This window comes from Brachycentrus maculatus, unplaced genomic scaffold (genome assembly GCF_059751285.1).
Source record: "Brachycentrus maculatus isolate JH-2025_06_01 unplaced genomic scaffold, ASM5975128v1 h1tg000459l, whole genome shotgun sequence".
Taxonomy (NCBI): domain Eukaryota; kingdom Metazoa; phylum Arthropoda; class Insecta; order Trichoptera; family Brachycentridae; genus Brachycentrus; species Brachycentrus maculatus.
In genome coordinates this window covers 177,512-204,740 of record NW_028281206.1, presented here as the reverse complement: position 1 = coordinate 204,740, position 27,229 = coordinate 177,512, and the positions used below count along the sequence as shown (strand labels likewise).

The following is a 27,229-nucleotide window of genomic DNA, read 5'->3' as shown; positions in this document are numbered from 1 at the left end:
TATAAAAACAAATAAAACACAAACATTGTTTTTAATTACTTTTATTTTGGCACTATTTTTCCAACCAGTTTTGAGAAATACGTTGTTTTCTTCAGGGATGGAGACCTACTCTAGGAAAATGTTAAAAATTGTGTCCCGAATGGCCTCTTACAATCAGTGGCGAGTTTTTAACCAGGTTAGGCAATAGTGTTGGGTAAGGATAAGGCATAGTAGGCACTGGTCGCGTTTCTATATGGAACGAGAGTAATCCAGGGTAGGCACTGTTTTTCTGCCTTTATAGAATACACACGTCTCTGCTTACAGTGTTTTTTCCAGCTAAGGTGTGACCGCGTGATGACCACCTAACAACATGCCACCTGTACTAATTGTATGCATACTTTTAGATATCGCTCACTCCTTTCAAGAACGTCATAAATCAAAAAACTTGATTTTTCAGGAGAACGTTTTAAAAGTTTGAAAATATAACACAATGTATTAAAAATAAATATCAAGCTTATTGAACTTTTTACTGTGCAACAGATCTATTTAAGTAAAACCTGAAGGTTTTTCTACATTTGAAAAATATTTAGTATATTAAAAAAAAATAATTAAACAATACCTTTTCTTCAAAATGCAAAAACAACACTTTCTGCCCTGTAGCGGGTAAATATTAAGTTAAAAATATGCCTCTTTTGCTGGGATATAGTACATTTTCTGGGCATTCCGAAAACATACACAACTGAAAATTGACGATTTTTTATTTATGACGTTCTTAAAAGGAGTGAGCGATATATGCTATGCATTTAGAGTTGCAACTGCACTGTCTTCCGTATAAAACATTTCTTGGTCATTTTTTTTCTTGTTTGTGAGATTCGACCCTTCTGTGTAACATGTAAACTTGGCTGTTAACTTTAAACAAAAAAATAATCACTTTGAAGAATTTTACAAAAAACACATTTAAATAAGCGCTGAAATAAGCATTGCTTATTATATAATATTTTCACCGAATTTATGAAAAAAATGTAAATGTTAGTTTGCTTAGAATCTCAAGTTATTTACTGATTGCTTTGAAAATGTTGACACAACTTTGCATTTAAATATGTGATTGTTTTCATTTATCTAAATAAAATAAAATTCATGCAAGTTTGTTCAAAATCTCAAAACCTGCGGTGTTTTTACCCTGGACAGATAAAATTGTTTTTTTGCTTAAAACATAATTTAACCGCAATGGCAGCGCCATCTATTGAACGTTATGACGTTTGTAGGAACATACGCAAAACTAAACATTGTCCATGGCGGACAGCATGTTTCTGTACAGATGCTATTATTTAGGACTTCAAATATTTCCGATTGCATTGTCGTTTTATAAATTTTTAAAATTTTCATTGCTTCTCAAGCATTGTGAAATTATACATATTAAAAATGTGTGCTTAGTATTTTCTTTCATTTCTATTTGACCAGACTGAGCCACAGCAAGGCGTGGCTGGGTACAGCTAGTATACTAGTATCTTCTTCAAACCCTTATCCTCACTTGATGGTGCATAGGGCACTGCATCATATAAACGCAGTGTTATCATAATCGTTAACACGCGAAAGAAATGTGATCAGCCCTCCGCTTCAGGTACCAGTCCAGGGTAATATTGAATAAATACTAGAGTGAAAAATTACTTAATTTATCTGAATCGCTGGTAATCGAACTCAGGACCTCTAGTACAGTAGCCGAGCCTGCTGACCGTAACACTACGGAGGCAGAATATACTAGTATACATAAATGTTAAATGTCAAAAAAGCATTTGATAATCTGTTAAAATTTTGACTGTGCTATCGCTGACGACCACGGGTGACACGTCCGCCTGGTGTCCCCCCTCAAGTCGCATTTCGAAATAAAACAACACATCTGATTAAATTCATTTATTGATTTGTAAATTATAATTCCGTTTGTACTTATGCTATAAGAAGGTAAGATGGTGTAAGTATGCAAAGAAAGTATATAAACCAAACCGTGGGACATATTACCGTCATAAGACAATTTCCGGAACACACATACTTGATACGAGACACTAGCCGCGTGAGGACACGCGTCGGCCGATTACATATACAAACATACTTGCAACTTGGTGCTTTTTCACAATAAAAATTAGCCTAATTAAATTACTCATTAATACTGCCGGATCCAGTCGTTTGGTTTTCTTCTCTTGTTCATGAAGTTGACGTCGTTGCTGTTGTACTCGTTGTTACCCTGTACAACAAAACGAGAATGTTACGTATACATTTTGACATAGATGAAGAGGAATATGGTTTAATATAATTTTTTTGATAGCTTAAAATATCGCTCACTCCTTTCAAGAACGTCATAAATCAAAAATTGTCAATTTTCAGTTGAGCATGTTTTCGGAATGCCCAGAAAATGTACTATCCCAGCAAAAGCGGCATATTTTTAACTTAATATTTACCCGCTACAGGGCAGAAAGTGTTGTTTTTTGCATTTTGAAGAAAAGGTATTGTTTAATTATTTTTTTAAATATAAAAAATATTTTTCATATGGAGAAAATATCTTCAGGTTTTACCTAAAAAGATCTGTTGCACAGTAAAAAGTTCAATAAGTGGCTTGATATTCATTTTTAATACATTGTATTATATTTCTAAACTTTAAAAACATTCTGATAAATCAAGTTTTTTGATTTATGACATTCTTGAAAGGAGTGAGTGATATATTCCAGTAACATGGTTTGAGTAGGTTTTTACAGCTTAAAATAATATAGTGTTTGGATATAATCACTTTGTGACTACGGAATCCCGACTCACCCAGAATGCCATGCCGTAGTTGTTGGAGTTGACCCCGCCCCTGTAGCCGCCACGGGTCATGCCGCGCCCGCGGAAGCCCCCCCGGGCCGGGCTGCCCATGGGGCCCCCCTGGTAGGGCTGTGCGGCCGCAAAGCCCCCGCCTCGGGTCCACGTGCCCGGGCGCTTGAACGGCCGCCGGAACTCGTTCTTGCCGGCTCCCTGCGCCGCCACCTTGGGCTTGGGGGACTGGAACCAAGACAACGCATCGTTCATGATTTCATTTTATTACACAAGTTAAACAAACAAATAAAAGTCTGTCATTCAAAATGATCACCATTACTCTAAGCACTCTTTAATTCCTCATCCTATTCTTTTTTTACCAAGACAGACTTTGCGCGGACGTCATTAGATCGGGAATACAACAGTATGCAATAGAATGGAACCATCAAGACTCCCCCACATTGCACTGTACGGACGACCCCAAGGTAGAAGACTCCTGGGCAGACCACCAAAGAGATGGGTTAGTAGCTGGGAATCAACATCGCAGGAGGATAATCCTTCTTAAAAACAGGCCACAAGGCCTTCACCAAGAAGAAGTTTTAAAAGGTTAAATAAAGCAAATGATGAAGTTTCAAATGGCATCATCTTTAGCTAAACGCAGACTGGTTTGTTACTGCATAACACTACCGATACCGTACAAGGCTGGCACAAATCAATGTCACAACTGTTCGGTGCGGTTGTGACAAGAGTGAGGAGGGGACTATACAATCAATAAATTAAAACGACATAATGCCCTAACAAGGCGAAACAATTGTCCTACAACTGTCACAATATTAATTTTTAATGTGTTTTTGTTAGTAAAATACAACTAAATAGACTCAAAAAATCTGTTTGATTTAAAATGAATACATAAATTAAAATGGAGTTCTACAAATTAAACGCCAAATCAATAAATAAATAAAACGACATTATTAAAAGGGATGTTTTATTTATTAAAAATAATACATTGTGTCCAAAGTTACATGATTAGGTACAGCCCGACAAACTTATAAGTGGAATAAAATACACGTCACATCCTTGGAGGATCACTGCTGGACTCCGAGGTGAAGCTCCTACCACCAAAAGAGGTCGTGAGCTACATGAATCATGTAGGCCTTGAGAGTGAGCTATGACAACACTTTGAGGGAGGTCACAATAGACCTAATAAGGGATGCAAAATCCCTTCTACTCTCATTAAAAACAAAACTTAAAAACTACACCGCCTAACGCTAGCCACCCATTCCATGGATAAGTTTGTCGGGCCGTACTGCATTTATTTAGAAACATTTACTTATTTGTAAGTAACAGTTATTCTTAATAATACTGTTCAGATATATGTAGTAAGGAATGTTCGCTGACTAACCACATCCTGCTTGATTTTTTTTCTTCAGAAAAATGAAACTAAAATATCAGGTAATGATATTTTTCATCTAAATAGTTCACATAATTCAAAAGTAGTCCAGTTAAATAAAAAAAGACAAAACAAAAATATTAAAACAAGTCTAACTATAATTATACAAAAAAAAAACAACATTCATTTATTGAAGAATTTCCAATAAATTCAGAGCCGCAGGCGGTGAAATTGGCGAGCGGGTTGATTTTCTTATGTGGTGCAAACAAGTGGGAACACGCGAGCAGTGCTTGGATTGGCGCGACACGACACATGCGAACACTGCTCGTTCAAAAGCATCAACTGGCTAAGGATGAGGCAGAAAGCACGGGAGGCGTATACATTCTAACCTGTTAACCGGGCGGGACATATAAATAAGTCAAACATAAACAATATTGGGTACGGGTTAGGACATATCGCTCACTCCTTTCAACAACGTCATATATCAAAAATTGTCAAATTCCAGTTATGCATGTTTTCGGAATGCCCAGAAAATGTACCATATCCCAGCAAAAGCGGCATATTTTAAACTTAATATTTACCCGTTACAGGGCAGAAAGTGTTGTTATTGCATTTTGAAGACAAGGTTTTGTTTAATTATTTTTTTAATTTACAAAATATTTTTCAAATGGAGAAAAACATTCAGGTTTCACCTAAAAAGATCTGTTGCACAGTAAAAAGTTCAATAAGTGGCTTGATATTTATTTTTGATACATTGTATTATATTTTTAAACTTTAAAAACGATCTCCTGAAAAATTTTTTTTTTTGATATATGACATTGTTAAAAGGAGTGAGCGATATGCATATGTCCTGTAAATATATGTTGCGTCCTGGAATGGGCGGACCTATATTTTCAAACAACAAAGGTAATTAATCATCCGTACAGGTTGCGACATGAATTCTTTTCTATTTGTTTGTAATTTAGTATTTTTCCTTTGTTTATATATAAATAAAGAAAAAAATATATATTTCATAGTATGTACATATTTTCATTTATTTTAAGCATAAATAAAATATCGCTGACTCCTTTCAACAACGTCATATATCAAAAAAACTTGAATTTTCAGATCGTTTTTAAAGTTGAATATTATAAAATGTTTTAAAAATAAATATAAAGCCACTTACTGAACTTTTTACTGTACAACAGATGTTTTTAGGTAAAACCTGAGGGTTTTTTCTCCATAAAAAAAGTATTTAGTGCATTAAAAAAAAAATATTAAACAAATTTTCTTCAAAATGCAAAAACAACACTTTCTGCCCTGTAGCGGGCAAATATTAAGTTAAAAATATTCTGCTTTTGCTGGGATATAGTACATTTTCTGGGCATTCCGAAAACATGCACAACTAAAAATTGAAAATTTTTGATATATGACGTTGTTGAAAGGAGTGAGCGATATAAGCAATCACGTCCACCGGATGTGACTTACTGACACATCCTAGTGAAAAAGTTTGCACCCGTTGTATGTTGTGTAATTAAAAAGTTCACTCCCCGGTTAACAGGTTAAGCTAGCAACAGTATAATTATTTTTCGTAAATTCTAAAAACCCTTGAATCAAACACCGCGATGTGTATGTGAGCACACACACAGACGTGAGCGAGGCAAAACCAGTGCATGGGATTTATGATTGCTTGAAATTTCTCAGGGCACAACACACTTCAGACGGGAAAGATATTTCTACCCGTTCGGTCGATTGATGCTTAAGGACGGGAAGGGTATTTTTACCTCCTGCGCCTGCCTCATTTCAAAGGCAGAAAAGAAGGAATTATCCAATGTTTTTACATGAATATTACATACCAATCTCTTGGTCTTAACTATATGTACACAATTATCAAATCCCGTCGCCAGCTGTCCGCAGGCGTAAAACATAACCGTCTGAAATGTGTTAATGCGTAGCCAATTCTTCATACTATTGACATTATTTAATCCCCAAAAATCATTAAACAATAGAAACGTGAAAATTTTACATTGGTGGATTCAGGCACTCTTTGATTTCCAGTATTTTTGTCATAGTAATGCTGTATATTAATTAGGTTTTCAATTTGATAACCCATCACCGAAGAGACTGATTTATTTGACCAATCTTTGGCAAAAACTCGTGGCTAACCCGCCCGGGCTAAGTAACACCATGGGCGTTTGTGCACTACACGGAATTACACGGATTTTTACCGTCCGGCGCGTCAGTTAGCGTTTTGAAAGGATGATTGGCTTGGATTTGCTTGTGCTTTTGTCCATCTTTTTCCATCTCTTGATCGGTGCGTGAACACGTTACGTGTAAATTTGATCACGCTAAACTGTCGTAGTCGCTTTCATTTTTCAAAACTGGACTGCCTGACGGTAAAATTCCAGGTAGTAGACAAGCGCCCCATCAGGGATGGCCGATTTTTTAATCTTTCATCTAATACAAGTAGTTTTGGATGGGCATAACGGGAGGACGCAGGACAAAGCTGCTAGTGGGATTCAAGCTGTGCAATTTCCCGTAATACATGACGTCCGAGATGATTTTCTTCGCTATCACCGCCTGATTTTTGGACATGCTGTCCAAGTCTGATGCGACGGTTCGCCCGAATGCTTGGTGATGCGTTCTCGGAGTTCTTTGGGCCGGTGCCGCCGCATTCCTACTCTTGGCCCCCTTGTCTTCTTCTAGGCTTTGCGGGCTAGATCCGCATTTGTCTTCGGCATTTTTCTGATTCAACTTGCGATTGTGACGCGATTTTTTCGAGGATACCACTGAACGTTCGGCGCGTAGTAATTCGTCTTCCTGCAAATGAAAATAAAAACTTTTTTTATTTTTTATTGTTCCACGGTCTTTGATTACAGAAAAGTTTAGAATCTCTATTTTACAGCCGGCAAATAGTGTTTTTTTTTTTAAAGTAAAATATAATTGATACTAGGGCAGTACCTACAACGGAATTGATGAGAAAGAATGTGAATGAAATACCCGATCCACTTCAAACCCCTGAAAAATTAATCCAAAAACTCGGATGTTCTTGGTCTAAGCCGCGGTTTGTTTTCAAACCGGAATCACGACAGAATCACTAGTAAATGTATGTGCGTGTGTGTGTGTGAATTGTGCACACTACTTTATGTATTTTAAACGTATATTTTGCGACGATAAACAAGCAGCTACAGCAATTTAAATGTTTATATTTGTGTATTTTTTACAATTTTGCATTAGACGTTGATTTCTCTGTAACTGTTTGACGTTTAGTAAAATGACCGCCTTCAAAGTCAAGCGTGTTTGGCTGTTGCGCTGGAGGTTCCGGGTTCGATTCCCAGGGTAGGTCAAAATATAGTTATTAAATAAATAATTATCGAGTTATTTTTCATGCTAATATTTATTTAATATCACCCTGGAGCGCCTTGCCTTCAGGTGATTAGTGAGGCAGTCACCACGTGCATTGCTCTATGCACCATTGGGTGCAGTCAGGGTTAAAAAAAGAAAAAAGAAAATGTGAGCAATGTTGAGGGCAGGTTGGGTAGTATTTTTTTTTTCGGAATGATGAAAACAACTTATTTTTAACGAGATTGACGAATTTAGACAGAACATTTTACATATCGCTCACTCCTTTCAACGTCATATATCAAAAATCGAAAATTTTCAGTTGTGCATGTTTTCGGAATGCCCAGAAAATATACTATATCCCAGCAAAAAAGGCATATTTTAAACTTAATATTTACCCGCTATATGGCAGACAGTGTTTTTTTTTTGCATTTTGAAGAAAAGGTATTGTTTAATTATTTTTTTTGAATATACTAAATTTTTTTCAAATGAAGAAAAAACATTCAGGTTTTACCTAAAAAGATCTGTTGCACGGTAAAAAGTTAAAAAAGTGGCTTGATATTTATTTTGAATACATTTTATTATATTTTTAAACATTAAAAATGATCTGAAAAACCTAGTTTTTTGATATATGACGTTGTTGAAAGGAGTGAGCGATTTGCCCAAACCTATTATAACAACAATATAATTTTTTAAAGAATTGACTATTGACAAAGGACGCGTATAATATAGAAATTAATTTAAAATATTTTATGTATACCACAAATGTCAGATGAGATGACTAATCTGAGTTACAATTAGAGTTACGATAAAAATTAAATTTCGACGAGGTTCGAAAAAATCTTATAATAAACGTTTTCAATAAAAAAAATCATAGCGGTATTAATACGACATGTAAAAATTATGCGGTTATATTTTTAGCGATAAATTACCTCTGGCTATCTTGAGAATCGCAAAGCTAGGATGATTTTTAACAAAAATAATATAAAAAAAATTGCATTTCATTACCGTAGAAGGGGGGCTACTTGAACTTTGATGTGTTACTTGAGCCCAGTACAAAAAAAAATTAATCTGTATTTGGTCTACAATAATGAACGTATCGACATGATTCATTGTTTCCCTGACAGGTGACACTTATCGTAACGATACTTCGATCGATACCACAGTCTATTTTTTTTTTGTACTGGGTTCAAGTAACACATCAAAGTTCAAGTAGCCCCGTTCTACGGTATTTCATTTAATCTATTATTACTGACCTAGCCGTTTTGACATATTGTTTATAATTTTGTACATTTTACATAATTTCTAATACCTCGATAATGTAAAATATGCACTCATTCACGTTAATAGTAATTTACTGTCAGATTTACCGTGTTTTATCCCTTTTTGTATTAATTTATTAAAATTTAAAATTTTGACATTTGTGGCCAACATATTTCACATGACTTTAATATCTTAGTTACACCGAACCCCTTCAAATACACGTAAGATACATTCCATGCGATACCGTGTGAAAAACGTATTCTAAATTAAATGATAGGGTTCTTTGTATAAAACTCTATCAAGGAATATTAACATATTGTTGTCAGGTATTTTTTTCATCAACCCCGACCCTAACTAGTATACTAATTAGGGTCGTATACCAATCACAAGTAACTATTCCCATCTGTTTTTTGGAGTCTCCAAAAGTAAGCAAAAAGAATGTTTATAAGCGTCTCCCGCTCTTTGCTGTAACAGTATGTAAAAGATATACATACAGTTGGCTGCGTTATTTGGAAATCATGTAAAAAGCGAGTCCAGTGTATTATTTTAAAGTGACAATGTTTATGAAAAACTTATTTTATTTGTGACAAAAGGGGTCTACTAACCTCTAACTGAGAAATCTCAACAACTAAATACCAATGAAATGTATTCTTCTTTATGAACAAAAGAAGAAGAAAAGACAATTTAATAAAATTAGTGTATTTTCTACTTTGTGAATTTGAATCGGTAAAAACTAATATTAGATTATCAATAAAATGATTACTTACGTTGACATTGTTCATAGTCTTCCAATTCCACGGAGCTCCTGATCAGCCATAACAGGTCGTAATATGACACTCCGTAATTTACCAGTCATAAATACGGGCCGTAATATGCCAGTCACAAATAACAGGCCGTAATATGCCAGTCACAAATAACAGGCCGTGATATGCCAGTCACAAACAACAGGCCGTAATATGCCAGTCACAAATAACAGGCCGTAATATGCCAGTCACAAATAACAAGCCGTAATATGCCAGTCACAAATAACAGGCCAAAATATGCCAGTCACAAATAACAGGCCGTAATATGCCAGTCACGAATAACAGGCCGTAATATGCCAGTCATAAATAACAGGCCGTGATATGCCAGTCACAAATAACAGGCCGTAATATGCCAGTCACGAATAACAGGCCGTAATATGCCAGTCACAACAGGCTGTAATGTACCAGTTATAAAAAACGGGTAATAATATACCAGTTATTAATAACAGGCCGTAATATACCAGTTGTAGATAGCAGACCAAAATATATCGGTCATAACTGGGGGGACACAACACCAGCCCGACGGTTCACATGTCCAAATTGAAATCGCGAAACTGTCCCTCAGGACTTCGAAGCGTCGAAGAAAACCAAAGTTCCGTTACAATTGCCATATTAATACCACCATGATTTTTGTAATTGACCACGAGTTAAAGCTGCTCGATAAAGCATCAAACATCAAGTACTGTTAAGAAAAAATTATAATAAAGAATCATTCGGATGAGTTTAAACTAGACAAAAACTTTGGAGAAATAAAATAACTTTGTTTTTTGATCCACTCACTTTTATTATTATTATAAACCAACATGTTTCGGTAACAAGCTGTTGCCCTCCTTCAGGGTTTGTTTTATAACCTAAAAATTTATAAACTATTAAGTTATAAAACAAACCCTGAAGAGGGCAATAGGATGTTTCCGAAACTAGGATAAAAAAAAACAAAGTTTTTTTTTTCTCCAAACAATATACTACAAAGACCCACAAAGTTACAAAGTTAGTGCTTTAAATATTCAAAATATAGACAAATGTACAAAATATAAAAACTTAAAAAAAATGCCTGCATCACATCAGTAGGTACGAGATCCAAGTCCAAATATAATTAGGAGAAACAAATTAAGATTTTTTTTTTTGGTTTATTTCATGCCAGTGTGTACGAGGTTCCTGAAGCGCAGGAGTCTTTGTTAACTTACCTTCGTGTAAGTAACGATCAAGGTGCGTCAACACAATGCAAAACACTCTTGTTTGATAATGTCCTAAGAAGACGATACGCGTCACGCATTAAAATATACATAAATAAATGTAGAATTCAACCAAATAAACCGTGTTTAATTTTGGATATATTATACCCAACAATTAAATAAAGTCGTATCTGCAGAAACTCAAACTTGCTGGATAAAATGATTAGAACTTTTTCATACATTTTTTGTAGGATAAACTAGAAAAATATTAAATCGTTCTTAACACTTTTTGGACTCAATCAAGTCTGTAACTTATTACCAGGGCTTTTTTTTTCAAACACAAAAAGTCCCAGAACTCACTTGATGTCAAGTTTTTTACTATAAAAATATAATAATAATAATAAACCCTTATCCGCACCCCAATGGTGCATGGGGCACTGATTCATATAAATGCAGTGTTATCTTGATCGTTTACACATGAAGGAAAGGTGATCAGCCCTCCGCTTCAGGTACCAGTCCAGGGTAATATTGAATAAATATTACAGTGAAAAAATCACTTATTTTTATTTGACCCCCCCTGGGAATCGAACCCGGGACCTCCAGAACGGTAGCCGAGAGTGCTGACCATTACACTACGGAGGCGGACAAAAAGGGATATATTACCCAACAATTCAATGTGGAATTCTACCAACTGTCTGCAGTTACAATAAATCGACTTTATTTGCTGAACGTGTCAATATATTACGTGAGAAAAATGGTAAGCAGATATTCACCTGTTTGCTGTGCGGATCACGTTTCTCAACGAGGATTTTGACATTGTTAATCATCAGCTTGGCGTTGAGGGTGAGGGCGTTCTTGGCTCCCGCCTCCTCCTCGAACTCCACGAATGCTGCAGGCAGACGTACAACATTACAAAGTGTCCATTCCGGATACAATGGCCAACATCACAAAGTGTCCATGATATGTATTAACTACACATCGCTCACTCCTTTCAGGAACGTCATAAATCAAAAAACTTGATTTTCAGGAGAACGTTCTTAAAGTTTAAAAATGTAATACAATGTATTAAAAATAAATATCAGACAATTATTGAACTTTTTACTGTGCAACAGATCTTTTTAGGTAAAACCTAAAGGTTTTTTCTCCATTTGAAAAATATTTAGTATATTTAAAGAATTAATTAAACAATACCTTTACTTCAAAATGCAAAACCAACACTTTCTTCCCTCTAGCGGGTAAATATTAAGTTAAAAATATCCCGCTTTTGCTGGGATATAGTACATTTTCTGGGCATTCCGAAAACATGCACAACTAAAAATTGTCGATTTTTGATTTATGACGTTCTTGAAAGGAGTGAGCGACATATTCTAGAGCAGTGGTCTCCGAACTCAATAAAGATGTAGGCTCCTTTAAGAAATTGAGCTTGTCTGGTGAGCTACCTATACAAATTCCCTCTTTATAGTTTTTTATAATCGGCCCTTATCGTACCATACTTAATATTTTTATATACAACATTTTGAGTGTGTCCAAATACTTGTTCACAAAATCTGGATTATCTCCAATTACAGGAGTTATTTTCATATCATTTTTTGACATCTCATCAAAGGCGATGAAGAATATAAAAGTCCGGGCATTTACAGGGCTGAGGACCGTCATAGGCTGGTTTGACTGATCACTTTACACACGTGTAACATTCACTAATTCTACCCATTATTGACAACCACACTACTCAAATTCTCACCAATAGATGTCTCTAGTGAAGTTCTAGTGATTCAAGAACAAGGTTTCTAAATTGGTTCATATATACAGAACTTCCAAGAATTTGAGTAGTGTGGTTGACAATAATGGGTAGAATTGGTGAATGTTACACGTGTGTAAAGTGATCAGTTAAACCAGCCTATGACGGTCCTCAGCCCCGTAAATGCCCAGACTTTCATATTCTTCTTTGCCTTTGATGAGATGTCAAAAAATAATATTTTTATATTAGCTTAAATAAATTAGAACATCGGATGAACAAGAAAACATAAAATGCGTACTTTTAATATTTATTTATAAACAAAATAATAATTGAATATAGGTGTGATTAAAAATAAACATAAGAAAATTTACTAGGCAAATTTAATATCCAGATTTGTGAACAGGTATTTGGACACATTCAAAATATTGCATATTAATAATAATAATAAATTTGGATAACTTATATAGCGCCATTTTCGTAAAAAAAATACCTCAAGGGCGCTTTACTGTGAATGAATTGGGGAAAATATTATGGTGGAAATGATTTAGCAAACAAATGTGTTTTTAGTCTTTTTCTAAAGATCATCTCACTCTCACTATTTCTAACCATTGGTGGAAGAGCATTCCACGCCGTCGGTCCTGCAAAAGCAAAGGCGCACTCGCCAAACTTAGTGCGTTGGTTGCGAGCTGGTAAGATCACTTTGCCTATTGCAGATGTTGTAGCCGATCGAAGCGTGAGACGCATATTATACTAGTGCCTCTCAAAAAAGAGACTAAGCTCTTGTGCTCGGAGAGGGACCTACAATCATGTTTACTGTTTATACTGAATGATGTAATAGATTTTTTACTTTGTATTATTTTATGTTTTTTTTTTGCAATTACCATGTATAAAAGGCATTTAATTTATTTGTGGAATTTTAATATCTTATATTTTTAATATGTGCAGGAAGGTTACTGAAATATTTGGATTCATATCAATTTTTTTTTTTCAATTGTTTATTATTTGTTGACTAGCTGTTTTTCCAGCCACGCGTTGTTGTGGCTCGGTTTGGTTAAATGGAAAAGAAAGGAAGGAGCATATAAAATCTCACGATTAACAGATTATTTGAACAAACGAACGTTTAGATACACCCCCGGCAACATAAATAGCCGAACCACTGCCGAATCAATTAATAAAAGTATCCAATTTATATTTTTTTAATTTATCATCGAGATTCTCAAACGATTTTTCCACTCCAAAATGCAACACCAAGCAATTTCAGCAAAACTTCAAATATTTGGCAATCAAACATTTCAATAAACTCCCTAAAGAAATTTAAAAAAATAGATGATATAAAAATACTTAAGAAAAAAATTAAAGCTCCATGCATTTAAATCTTAAAAAAATATACAAAAAAACTATTATATCTTTTATTATATAACATAAAACCACGAGTGTAATTCCCTCTCCAAGCACAAGAGCAGACTCTTTTATGGAGAGGAACAGCGAATCGAAATATAAAAGTTCTCCATATGTATAAATGATTCAAATGTGTTATGTTATAAATAAAAATGTAAATATATTAAATGCATAAAAAAATAAAAAAATATTAATAAAAATAAATTGTAAAATGCCACATTTGTATAAGTGAAATATTCTAAATGGAAATAACAGCATGTATAGTTAGTATGTATGTATGTATGTATGTGAAATCCTTTACCCTTACCAGTGCGGCGGCCGGGTATCTTGACCACCTTGGTGACGGGACCGCAGGCCTGCATCAGGTTGCGCAGGCAGTCCACGCGGATGGTCACGGGCAGGTTCTCCACCACCACCGTGTTGGGGCCCGTCTTCAGCAGCACCAGCTCCAGCGAGTTGCCGCCCATCGAGCAGCCCTGCTCCACCAGCGCCTGCGGGGCAGAGACACAAGGCTCGTATATCTGCCGTGTTTGATTCAAAGTCTTCCTCATGGACGACAAGGACCTGACTTGCGAGTATTTAAATTTTTCGGGAGTATAATAATTGATGTCCGGCTTTTTTTTGTGTCAGTTTAGACAGGATAAAGGACAACTTATAAAAAGTTTTGAATTTGTCTGCCTCCGTAGTGTGGTGAATGTCCCGCGCATTTACGAACAAAGCAGTGTGACGTCACCAAGGCCTTATAAAGCGAGAGCGAGCCGAGTACATTCTCTCTTTCGTCACCAAAACTGCAATTGAACTTAGCGAGTGTTTTTGCCTAGAATTTTCACTCATGAATTACATGAAATTATAGTAACTTTAAACATAAAGAGTAAATCCACTCAGCTTTTGATGTACATCATGTTAGATAATATTTTAGAATAAATTGACAGTAAAAGTTTAGAAGTAAATTATATAATTAACTTTTTTTACTGATACACTTATCGGTTTTTATGTAAGTTAACGAATACAACTAAAAAACAGCTCTTTGCTATGAGAAATGTTTAGTATTGCTTATGTTCTGTTCAAAAAAAAAATCCGTCTTAGGTTAAAAAAAATTGTCACAGGCATATAAAAACACATGCAAATTCGAATGAAACGTTGTGAGCGAGTGCTTTTGCCTAGAATTTTCACTCATGAATTACATGAAATTATAGTAACTTTAAACAGAAAGAGTAAATCCACTCACGAGTAGGCATAGGCTGTGAAACTTATAAAGTTGAAGCCTGAGTAGGGACATGATAAACGGTGTTGCATAAGCCGTAGATAGATATCAGAGTCACTTGGACGTTAGGTAATTTAAAAAAAAGCAATTGAACTGTCGCTACATCCTACACCTGTGTATCGTAGTGACAAAATTTTATAACATTTTAATAATATTTTTGTGAATATGTATCAGTTTAGAATAAAAACCTGTAAATTTTAAGTTAATTGCAAACCAAAATCTTATGTGCAAATAAACGCGGATTTTCAAGTAAGTTCAATTATTTATTCTTTTTATGTCTTCATTTAATATAAATTGCAACCTCTAAAGATAGTGGACGTGTGTGCCCGTGACCAGTGCCATTGGGCTAACCAAGTACCCACAGTAGTGTAATGGTCAGCACGCTCAGCTACCGTACTGAAGGTCCCGCGTTCGATTCCCAGGGGGGGTCAAATAAATATTAGCGATAAACGGACAAACCTTTTCGGCAGCTTCGGTGGATGAGAAGTGCAAGTAGGCAGCGAGGGTGACATCATCTGCCGCATGGCTGTCCACTTGGATACCAGCACGTCTGGAATATGCATAGCAACATGTATTTAAAACAAATATCATACAAAATTCAGACCGATACTTTTTTTTAACCTCTTGACCGGGCGGTCCGCTGTCCAATTACGCAACTTGTAACGGGCGCGAATACTGATTCACTCCGTGTCTTAAATTCAAGTCGAGACATGTATGGATGACTAATACCTTTGTTGTTCGATAAATATAAGTCCATATATGTATATATATATATATATATATATATATATATATATATATATATATAATATAATAAACATATATTTCAAGGACGTATTCATATGCCCTACCAGTACCCGATTTTGTTTACGTTTGACGTATTTATGCGTCCCGGCCGGTTAACACATTGTCGTCGGGACACGGCATTTGCCGTTTTTCGCAGACTGTCGGTCAACTGCGGGACACGGCAAATGCCGTTTTTGTCGACTGTCGGTTTTGGGCGGGAAACGGCAATATACGGGTTTGTTATCAGCGTGAAATGAAACTTGAAGGGTAATTTGCTACCTGGGTGCTAGGCGGTAGTCGGTCGACGTTATTTGAGATGTCTTATTGAGTATTTGACCGGATTGGCTAATGTGCCGCTTGTAAAGGCATCGCCAGAAATCTAGAGTTTTTATGCGATCTCAATCTCCAGTTCAATTACCCTTCAACGAGTCATTTCACGTATTGGACTATTTTTCATACCGCTCGCACTGTTTTGTTTACTGTTTGGTATTTTATTATTTTACTGTTTGGTATTTTATTATCAATGGGAATCTACCTATAGAAAAAGTCGAAAGCTATGTTTATCTTGGTCACAAAATCACTATCGGTAGAGACAACAAGACCAGCGAGGTGGATAGAAGGATAAACCTCTCTTGGGTGGCTTTTGGAAAGCTTAATTCTACATTCCGAAGCTCCATTCCCAACTCACTCAAGAAACAATGACTCTGACCAAGCAATCCTCCCATAAGTTGCAAGCTGCACAGAGGAGCATGGAGCAAATTATGCTTGGAATAACAGAAAAAGGATTGGATCCGACGCCAGACACAGGTCTGTGACGTGGTAGAGTGAAGTGGAAATGGGCCGGTCACATAGCCAGAATGACTGACGACAGATGGACGAAACGCGTTCTGGTGTGGAGACCGAGGAACCAGAGGCCTCAAGGACGTTCACCGATGAGATGGGTGGACGACATCAGGAAGTTTGCTGGAAGACAGTGGATGGGGACGGCGCAGGATCGGGAGGAGTGGAGGCGGAAGGGGGAGGCCTATGTCCAGCAGTGGACCTCAACGGGCTGATATGATGATGATTTTATTATTTGAATTTATAAGCATTGTATAGGGAGTGATACCTCGGAGGGGAAGATTATTTTTTAGAGTTTACAATGCTTCTAAAATTGTGAAATACGGAATACTTAACTAAAAATTATGATGTAATCAAAGCAATTATAGTTTATTTTTGATGATCAAATGTCATACATTATTTCTTTGAAAATTTCAATCGAAAATATTATTTATTTGGTTTAGAAATTGTGTCAATTTTAAGAAAGCAATATATTTTTGCGGTAATCGCGAAAAACATCCGCTATAGGCTAGAGTCTATTGTTCCAAGCGCCCGACTACAATGAGTTAAAAAAAAAAACATAAAAAAAAGAGTTAGCTCACTTGATGGTGGTGATGCCGCCGTGCTTGCTGAAGATCTCCCGCAGGGACTCCTCGTACGAGAAGAGCATGTTGGAGGGGATGTTCATGACGAACATGGTCTTGCCGCTGGGCTGGCCCGGGTGCTCAGGCTTGGCGGCCGGCTTGCTGTCGCCGTTGGCAGTCGCCGCCGTGCCGTTCTGCGGCGCCCCCGCGCCCGCCTCGGGCGCCACCTCCGCCACCGCGGCTACCGCGGCCTCGGTTTCGCCCGACATGTTCTGGGAACGGAATCACACAATGCAAGGTCTTTTTCATTAATAGATTCGGTGGTCACTTTGTGGTAAAATATATCCATTTTAATTTAAGGCCCAGGATTCTTTAATGATTTGATTTATAATAATTTATAAAACGCCATTTTAAAGTTTAAAAATATAATGAAATGTATTAACAATCGGAGGGTATGTATGAGGAGATGCATGAACGTGCAAGAGGCGAAGAATGTTTGCAAAGACAGAGTGTAATGGCGTTCTATTCACTCTGCCTGTTAGTTAGTTAGTATTCAAAATAAATATCAAGCCACTTATTGAACTTTTTACTGTGCAACAGTTTTTTTTAGGTAAAACCTGAATGTTTTTTCTCCATTTGAAAAATATTTAATATGTTTAAAAAATTATTAAACAATACCTTTTCTTCAAAATGCAAAAACTACACTTTTTGCCCTGTAGTGGGTAAATATTAAGTTAAAAATATGCCGCATTTGCTGGGACATAGTACATTTTCTGGGCATTCCGAAAACATGCACAACTAAAAATTGTCGAAAGGAGTGAGCGATATGTTGGTGCCAAAGGTGTTTATGTGTGTGATGAATGTGTAGCAAATTCAAATTCATGGGTTTTAGAAGAGACAAATGTATATCTGGATATAAAATCGTAGTAAATGGGTCAATTCTGCACACCCGACGGCCGAAATGTGTCTTCAATTTAAAATGGCCTTTTTTTAACGAAACTATTATCCCTTGATATTGATAAAAGTATCCATTGTTGGGGAAAAGCTCAACCAGCAAAATGGCTGAATATTTCTAGGTACCTAACAATGTTGTCATCTGATCATTCCACATGCCAGAAACATAATAAATTTTCAAACAAAACATAATTCACAAAACAATGCGCATCACAAAACGAGAGTTGAGTATTGAATTGGTTGGAAATTTTATTTGCGAAGGTAAAAATTCCAGGTATGATGCATTACTCATTTTTCGAGTAATTTAACAAATTTACTATTAACAAACAGTAAAACTTCATAGAAAGCAAGATTTGCAAGAGTTTTTTTTGGTTTCGAGTTGAGAGATTTAAAGATTAATTTAGAATTAAAGTAATTTTAAAATCGTACTTGACGTAGAGGTTAGACAATGTATTGCTTTGTAATCTATTTGATATGTCATAGAATACACCAATAGTGGGTTAAAGTACCACGGGTTGTGTTTTTTTAGATAATAATAAAAAAATACGGAATAAAACCAGGAATAACAAGAAAAATGGGCTGAATTAACGGTAAATGGTTAGTCACTTCATGAAGCGCGAAACCAGTTAGATTTCAGCAAATATCTTAAGTATTAGTAAACAACTCACCTCGTTATACTAAACGGATTATAAAATACACAATTATAAGAAAACGAATGGTATTTAAATACTTTTTATCTACAAAAACAGATATTTTACTGAAAAAATGCCAGAATTCGACAGCCCGGCAAAATGGCTACCCCCGAAAGACAAAAGTCGCTGTTCTGGTAATAGTTGATTTTGTCTATGGTTCCAATCTTAATGATGTGCGGTGGTCATTGTTTCTACAAAACGGATGCAAACCTGTGAAAAATATTTACAATAAACATTGGAAAGAATTTATTTATTCCATAATGAAGTAACCGTTTCAAATATGCAATTCGTATTCAGTTAGAAAATTCAATAAACAATTAAGACAAGCTCCATTTTAAAAATTATAAATTCGAGATAAACATGTTTACATTTTTGTTTGGTTTATTTCTTACGTTTTTTACGTTGTAGAGGATTGTAGGTTAATGAATATCTAAATAATGGAAAGAGTAGATAGAGGATATATATTTTTTATTTACGAATGAAATTACTTAAACGAATTAATTGTACTGATTAATTGAAAAGAGCTTTGTGATAAATAATGCATTTGGTACAAATTTACGAAAATAAAGTTACAAAAAACGAGGAGTGCGTTGAGGACTTGCAGACACTGCATTCAACAGTGTTCAGGCTGCCTGTAGATTGGATTCGTACACAGCGAACATGAAAATGACCTCCGTATAATGCTTGTAACACTCCTATTCTCTTATACGACTACGAGAGATAACAACTTACACATCCAGAGCAATAGGTACACTCAGCTTTGAGAATAAAGTGATCTTAGAGACATGGTATAGTCATCTATTGCAAGTTAACAATACAGACAAAAATAAAATAAAAATATTTATTTTCGTACACGGTACACGTATAATATAATGCTTCGATTTGAGGGAAGTAAAAATTGTGCGTAAAGTGGCGTTATATTATAGTTACAGTCGTGAATTTTTTTCATTCATGCCTTCAAATATTTGTTTTAAAAAATAAAACGAGTGCAATCTACAAATGGCTCGAGTGTACTGAAATTACTTTTGTAAAATGCAACTACAAAATATTCAATGGCCATGATGCTTAGGTACTGGATGACAGTAGTTTCACAACTCTATAAAAAATAATGCGTGAGTTTGACGTTTGACATTTTAAAACGCAAATACACTAAAAGTAAACTAACATGGCTCGGGTTTTCGTTTATTATGAATATGAATAAGAAATAAATCAGTTTACTAAAATAAAATTATTGAGTACTATAAATAAGGATTCGGGTTTTATCATGTCTGCCCCGTTTAACAGGAGCGAATTTCCGAGCTCGTTCGGATCGTCTAATAATTACAAGAATACCAAGCGTTATAATGCGAATGGTGATACGAGTAACTCGAATCATTTCAAAGAATGCGCCGAAAAGTTATTCGAAAAGAAATTTAAATTTGAGCGGGAAAGTCATTGGAAATTGCCACCGGCGTCGGAAGTGTTTTCTTCAGAGCCTTGGAAGGTCCGGCACCTGCAGACATTGAAGAACGGTTTAAACTTTCAGAAGAGTCGTTTGAACGATTATCCGATTGAAGAGTGGAGCGCGCACACCGCCAAACGCAACCCGGCAGGCGACGTGAGATGGATTCTCCGCAACACGATTAACCCCGAGTTTCTGACCCAAGCCTGGACCAAGTTCTACGAGTGCGCTTGCAACTATAACATAGGATGTGACAGCGCGCAAATCATCAAAGAATACAATTCCTTGCACCTCTGCGAGGCTCCGGGGGCTTTTATTGCAGCTCTGAATCATTTCTTAAAATCGAATTATGAAGATCTTAAGGTAAGCATTTTTAAAAACCTTAGATCAGGGGCTCCCAATCTTTTTCAGCCCGCGGCGCACTTACAAGTTTAGTATTTAGTCACGGCGCCCTACTTTAGTAAGCTATTTGGAAAAGACAATGTGACTTTATATGCATATACATATCGCTCACTCCTTTCAAGAACGTCATAAATCAAAAATCACCAATTTTTAGTTGTGCATGTTTTCGGAATGCCCAGAAAATGTACTATATGCCAGCAAAAGAGGTATATTTTAAGCTTAATATTTACCCGCTACAGGGCAGAAAATGTTGTTTTTGCATTTTGAAGAAAAGATATTGTTTAATTATTTTTTTAAATATACTAAATATTTTTCAAATGGAGAAAAAACCTTCAGGTTTTACCTAAAAAGATCTGTTGGACAGTAAAAAGTTCAATAAGTGGCTTGATATTTATTTTTAATACATTGTGTTATATTTTTAAACTTTAAAAACATTTTTCTGAAAAATTAAGTTTTTTGGTTTTTGACGTTCTTGAAAGGAGGGAGCGATATATTATAGTCGAAAGAAATAGGTAGGTACCTACAATAATAGTAGTAGGGTAGTAAGATGCTAGCTTTGAAAAAGAAATTGTTGCTTTATAGGTGCCCGAGAATATTTGTGGTTTCGGATAATGATAGAGGATCGACTCACGGCGCCCCTCTTTACTTCCTACGGCGCACCACTGCGCCGTACACACTTTGGGAACCCCTGCCTTAGATTAACCATCCCACAAAATTAAAAATGACAACATAGAAATTAAACCGGAATAAATAAGATACTAATTTTAAAAAAATATTTTAGAATAAATGGTTACCTAATTTGAGTTTAAGAGATTCATTATTATTTTTCACTATCACGTTGATAATGAAAAAAAAGTACATTGGAAAGGTATTGCGAAGCAGGGGGCACAGAATGAAGCAAACTAAATATAAAACATTTAAAATGTTTGAAACAACAATAAAAAATATTGAAAATTCTAAGTGACAGCAGCTGCCAAAAAGCATAAAGTTTCAAAGCAAGTTCCTCCCAGCAATGAGCAAATGCTGAGAAGTTCCTGAGTGGCCCACTCTAGAATATCCCTCCTGTTCCCAATACAGATTAAAATAAATCATCCTTTTTAAAAAAATATGTTAAGAATTTTATATAACAGGACCAAATCAGTAATTTCCTTTCTATCACTAAGATTCATGGCCGCTTCATTATGCGATTATAATCTAAGTCAACAATGGGTATATTTAGTTAAAAATCAATGTATCTAAGGAACTTGTGTTGTACTCTCTTTACGCTATTAGTGTGAATAGCATAATATTATTTATTTATTTATTTTATTTTATTTGAACTTTTTGTTTAATATGTGTGTACATTGGCGGGCTTATTGCTATAAAGCAATATCTTCCAACCAATAAAAAAAAAACAGATTAGTGTGAACGATCTAGGCTTGTACCTTTTGATGTCTGTTAGAAATTAGTGGGGAGATAATGCTTGAACAGGTTAAGACAAGAAAAACAAAGAAATATAAGAGAGCATAATTACAAATTAAGAATTTAAACACGGTAACATTAATAGAAAAACAAAATGATGATAGGGTAAGGAAGGATGGGAAAAGGGAATCAGGTAGAAAGTTTAAGGAAGAGAGGAGGGGTCAGGGGAGGAGGAGATGGACAGTTAGGGTTCTAAGGTAAGATAATGATGTTTCAGGCGTTTTTTGAAGGTTAAAATAGAAGGTGCATTTTTTACGTGTAGATGTAGTTCATTCCAGAGTCTAGCCGCTTGGACAGTAAAGGAATTACTGAGGAATGCTGTGTTGTGGCAAGGAATTATATAAATATTGTTTGTTTGATTTCAGTGGAAGTGGATGGCGTCCACATTGAATCCTTACCACGAAGATAACTCTCTCTCTAGTATGATTTGTGACGATCGTTTCATTCTGCATACTCTGGATAGTTGGGACTTTGGCGTGGATTATTCCGGAAACCTCATGGATTGGAGAAACTCACAGAGCATCGTTGAGAAGGCGGAAACACTAGGAGAGGTAGCTAAACATTTAATTACAACATTTTGACTATTTATTGTAACTGCAGACAGTTGGTAGAATTCCATATTGAATTGTTGGGTTAATATATCCAAAATTAAACACGGTTATTGGATTGAATTCTGCTTTTATTTACATATATTTGATAAAACGTGACGCGTTTTGTCTTATTAAGACATTATCAAACACTGACTAAAAATATTTAGTCTAACCTGAAGGTTTTTTCTCCATTTGAAAAATATTTAGTATATTTAAAAAAATGATCAAACAATACCTTTTCTTCAAAATGCAAAAACAACGATTTGTGCCCTGTAGCGGGTAAATATTATGTTAAAAATATGCCGCTTTTGCTGGGATATAGTACATTTTTTCGGCATTCCAAAAACATGCACAACTGAAAATTGACGATTTTTGATTTATGATGTTCTTGAAAGGAGTGAGCGATATCAGCATTGATGAAGAAGAATATGGAAGTCTGAGTATTTACAGGGCTTATGATGTGTCACAGCCTGGTTAAGTAATCTCTTTACACACATGCAACATTCACCAATTCCACCCATAATTGACAACTAAACAACTCAAATTTTTGGAACTCCTAAATATATTGATCCAGCTCATGACACATATCGCTCACTCCTTTAAATGTTATAAATTAAAAATTGTCAATTTTCAGTTGTTCAAAAAGTTCAAAAAGTGACTTGATATTTATTTTGAATACATTGTATTACATTTTTATACTTTAAAAACGTTCTCCTGAAAAATCAAGTTTTTTGATTTATGACGTTCTTGAAAGGAGTGAGCGATATGTGTTCACAATAGCTAACTGTATTGGGTTTAGGAAGTCTTTTTATTAGCATTTTTTCATTTTACATTGTGTATCATATTATTCACTAATAATAATTACCTTTATTGGACAGTACATGAAGATTATTTTTTCTTCTTCCAATAGTGCACAAGGCACTGCATCGTATTGATACAGTGTTATTTTAAATGTTATTTATTTGAAGCCAAGGTAATCACTCCTGCGCTTCAGGGACCAGTCCAGGGTAGTATTAAATGAATATTTTATTGCACAATCCCTAATATTTATGTTTTGAATATTCAAAGCATTAACTTTGTGGATCATGTTGATATTTTATTTTGAGAAATAAAAAGACTTTATTTTTTGATCCATTCACATTTTAATTAACAATCAACTAGTTTTGGCAACAACCTGTTGCCATCTTCAGGGTTTAATTCATGACCAAATTAAATTATGTCATAAATTAAACCCTGAAGAGGGCAACAGCTTGCTGCCGAAATTAGTTGGTTATTAGTAAAAATGTGAGTGGATCAAAAAACAAAGTCTTTTTATTTCTGTCATGAACATTTAACAGGAAAAAAAGATAAAATAAGACTGCCATTTATGAAAAAAAACAGAGTCGCAAAATTGTTTAATGAATAAGGGTTTGAAAATGTATGATGAGATGCCTGAATGTATGAAGAATGAAAAGAGTCTGAAAGAATTTAAAAATAAATGTTTTGTGTACCTTAAGAAAATGTAAATATATATATGTAGATGTAGTGAATTAAGTGTTTAAAATAGTTTATATTATGTAATATAAGCTAACTTAAGAAATAATAAAAAAAATATATATAAAAAATTCTCAAAATAATAATAATATTTATTTTCAAACCTCTCCAAAAATGGCTAATTTTAAAGCAATGGATATTCAACATGCTTTTATTTTGTTTTTAGATACACCTCGTCACGGCCGACGGGTCTATAGACTGCATGCTGAAACCAGATGAGCAGGAGGAGACTGTTGCTCCGTTACATTTCTGTGAGGCCATTACGGCTCTTCTCGCACTTTCCAAAGGTTTGTTTACGATTCGTCAAGATTGTCATGTTGAAAATATTGTCAGCTCACATTACAGGGGACCCATTCTGACAACGCGGACGCATTTGGACGCGATAGAGGAAATTTCATGAAATTCGTAAAATAAAAATTATTTGTCAGTTAAAATCACCAGACACCGAAGGTGCAAAACAATTTATTAGTGAATAAGAAAAGATTTTTGATCAATAAAAATCATGCAGTTTTGCCCTGAAAAATTTGTTTCTTAAAAAAGATCCTTTGGAAGAAACAGCAAGGGATTACTGATTTAAAAAAAAACTAATTGTCTTATGATTTTTACTTATATTTTATAAAAATGCAAAAAAATTATAAAAAATCCTAATTTTGGACAGTTTATTTATACCGTGGAGATCATATAACGCGACTCAGATACGCCGAATACAAACCTGCGTTATAACCAACATCCACTGTACCTGACGGGCATCAATATATATCTTTTTTCATACAATAATTTATGATGTTCATCTCTCTAACACACGAGTTGAGAAAAAAGGCTAATATCCTTGTGTGCACTTTTTATATTACAGGGAATATGTTGAAATGCTCTGAAACTAATATGTCTCATTCTTTTTTCAGGTGGAACATTTCTATTTAAACTGTTCACCATTTTCGAGCACTCTACCATCAATCTAATGTATCTACTTGTCGTGTGTTTCGAAAGTGTCAATATCTACAAACCGTCAACATCGAAGGAAGGCAACTCCGAAGTCTACGCAGTCTGCATCGGATACTTTGGAAAAAAAATCATCGAGGATTACATCAGCATAATTATAGACTACTACGGCACGGAAAACTTCAATACCAAGGCAATGTTTCCGCTCCAAAGTTTACCAGATTCCTTTATAGACCAAGTTCAATCCTGCGCTTTCTATTTTTACAACCGCCAGTGCGAAGTCATCAGTAACAACATTGTCACCTACGAAAATCCTAACCAAAGAAACGAGGAAAGCCACAAACGGTATCGTTTCGCTTTTGCCAATTTATTTCTCGACAGATATTATTTGTTCCCTATCAGTAAAGAAGACGGTATAATGAATACATTTTCGCAAGAAGAAACCTTCGTACACTTGAATCCGCGGAATCACCACGGCACATACACGGAAAGGTTGCGATCAATCCCGCTTACGCAGCAAGAGAAATTGATCAAATTCAACTCGGAGTTGAAAGGGTTACAGCAAGCGTACGGATTGGTGGACTGCGAGTCTGTCACGTGGCTAGACGCCACAAAATTAGACCCGACTGCCATTTGTTTTACTCACGGCAAACCTGTTGAAAGGATCAAAAGTTCGAAGTTCGTGCTGTCGAAGATTTTAAAGTTCTACATCACACTAACGGACGAATGCAGTGATAATTTCAATTTTTACATAGCCGACTCGATCGACCCAAGTTCTATTTTGTATTTTCCAACGCAGGATGCCAACGAAAGCTTCGATACGTGGGAAAAGAAGAACGTGTCATTGCTGAGAGACCATTTGAGCAGTTTGAACGCCGGCGAGGAGTTGGTATTGAAGAATTATCGATGCCTGACGCAATTCAGTACGGGGATTCTATACTCTGTGGCCCAAACCTCATTCCACGAACTGGGCTTCCTCACCAACTGCGCTATCGTTTTGCGAAATTTCAAAAATAAAACTGAGATACTTAATACACTAGATAGTGTTCTAACGGAAGTGAACAATTGCGAGGCCTCAAATTCCAATCAAAATGTATCCGTTCTCACCGTTGTTCCCATTCAGAAGCTGGCACTTGGAATTTTCTACACCTGCCTTCTCAAATACAACAATAACTTTTTGTACGCTCGCTCCAAAGAAATAATTGAGCAATTTGCAAAGAGTTTGAATAATTAATTTCAAATTTATAGCATACTGAGAGTCGGGCAACAGACTGTCTGAGTATAATTAGGGTCGGGGTTGATGAAATTAATATTGTCAATACTTGTTAAAATGCAAGCTCATATTTTTTTCACTCATATCTATTACAACAGTATGTGGAGCAGAGGACAAATTAATTTTTGCCCATTGGAATGTGTAACTGTATACCAGGATTTTTTAAATATTCTTTTGGGGACAGGAAACAGTTAATCTATATAATAGTTGGTAAATACCACTATTTCTTAAAATCCATGCATTCTGAAATATTATTATCGAACACCATATGTGAAGCTAAGTATAAATTTGTGAGTTGTATGTACCCTTGGGACATTGGAGCTTGAAGAGGGAGTAGAAGCTGTTGAATATTTATATATATATATATATATATATATATATATATATATATATATATATATATATATATATATATATATATATATATATATATATATATATATTTATTTATATATATATATATATATATATATATATATATATATATATATATATATATATATATATATATATTAATATATTTATATATATATAATATGTTTAAGTATATTGTGTGGAGTTTTTTTGTTAGATGGCAGAATGCCAAAGTTAAGAGCAATTTGTATTATCAATGTTTTCGATTGCATTGTTTTATAGATCTTTG

The 27,229-nt window shown here is 35.1% G+C and overlaps 2 protein-coding genes across 5 annotated transcripts; one reads left to right on the top strand and one right to left on the bottom strand.

Moving 5' to 3' along the window:
• Positions 1-1,875: 1,875 nt before the first annotated feature.
• LOC148302321 (uncharacterized) lies at positions 1,876-19,065 on the bottom strand. 4 transcript variants are annotated; one of them, XM_088271794.1, is made up of 7 exons: positions 18,924-19,065; positions 17,320-17,573; positions 15,572-15,662; positions 14,150-14,339; positions 11,486-11,601; positions 2,785-3,009; positions 1,876-2,218 (listed from the first exon to the last, which is right to left on the bottom strand). In XM_088271794.1, the coding sequence occupies exons 2-7, from the start codon at positions 17,568-17,570 to the stop codon at positions 2,138-2,140; spliced, it is 954 nt and encodes a 317-aa protein (XP_088127920.1). In that variant the 5' UTR covers positions 17,571-17,573; positions 18,924-19,065; the 3' UTR covers positions 1,876-2,137. The 4 variants fall into 4 exon arrangements, 2 of the variants coding, with proteins under 2 accessions (XP_088127920.1, XP_088127921.1); XM_088271795.1 differs by having other exon boundaries at positions 14,156-14,339; XR_015838658.1 differs by lacking the exons at positions 1,876-2,218; positions 2,785-3,009 and adding exons at positions 3,735-4,885; positions 5,536-6,952.
• A 964-nt stretch (positions 19,066-20,029) lies between these two features.
• On the top strand, positions 20,030-26,694 carry LOC148302320 (cap-specific mRNA (nucleoside-2'-O-)-methyltransferase 2-like). The gene is made up of 4 exons (XM_088271733.1): positions 20,030-20,751; positions 22,617-22,802; positions 24,541-24,661; positions 25,277-26,694. Exons 1-4 carry the CDS (start codon positions 20,212-20,214, stop codon positions 26,545-26,547), a joined length of 2,118 nt encoding a protein of 705 aa, XP_088127859.1. The 5' UTR covers positions 20,030-20,211; the 3' UTR covers positions 26,548-26,694.
• The last annotated feature ends 535 nt before the right edge of the window (positions 26,695-27,229 follow it).

Coding starts and splice junctions, on each gene's coding strand:
- LOC148302321 (XM_088271794.1), bottom strand. CDS start 17,570: ATGTCGGGCGAAACCGAGGCCGCGGTAGCCGCGGTGGCGGAGGTGGCG. Junction 14,340..15,571: donor CCACCGAAGCTGCCGAAAAG/GTTTGTCCGTTT, acceptor TCTGCCCCGCAG/GCGCTGGTGGAGCAGGGCTG. Junction 11,602..14,149: donor CGGCCGCCGCACTGGTAAGG/GTAAAGGATTTC, acceptor GTCTGCCTGCAG/CATTCGTGGAGTTCGAGGAG.
- LOC148302320 (XM_088271733.1), top strand. CDS start 20,212: ATGTCTGCCCCGTTTAACAGGAGCGAATTTCCGAGCTCGTTCGGATCG. Junction 20,752..22,616: donor CGAATTATGAAGATCTTAAG/GTAAGCATTTTT, acceptor GTTTGATTTCAG/TGGAAGTGGATGGCGTCCAC. Junction 24,662..25,276: donor TCTTCTCGCACTTTCCAAAG/GTTTGTTTACGA, acceptor TTCTTTTTTCAG/GTGGAACATTTCTATTTAAA.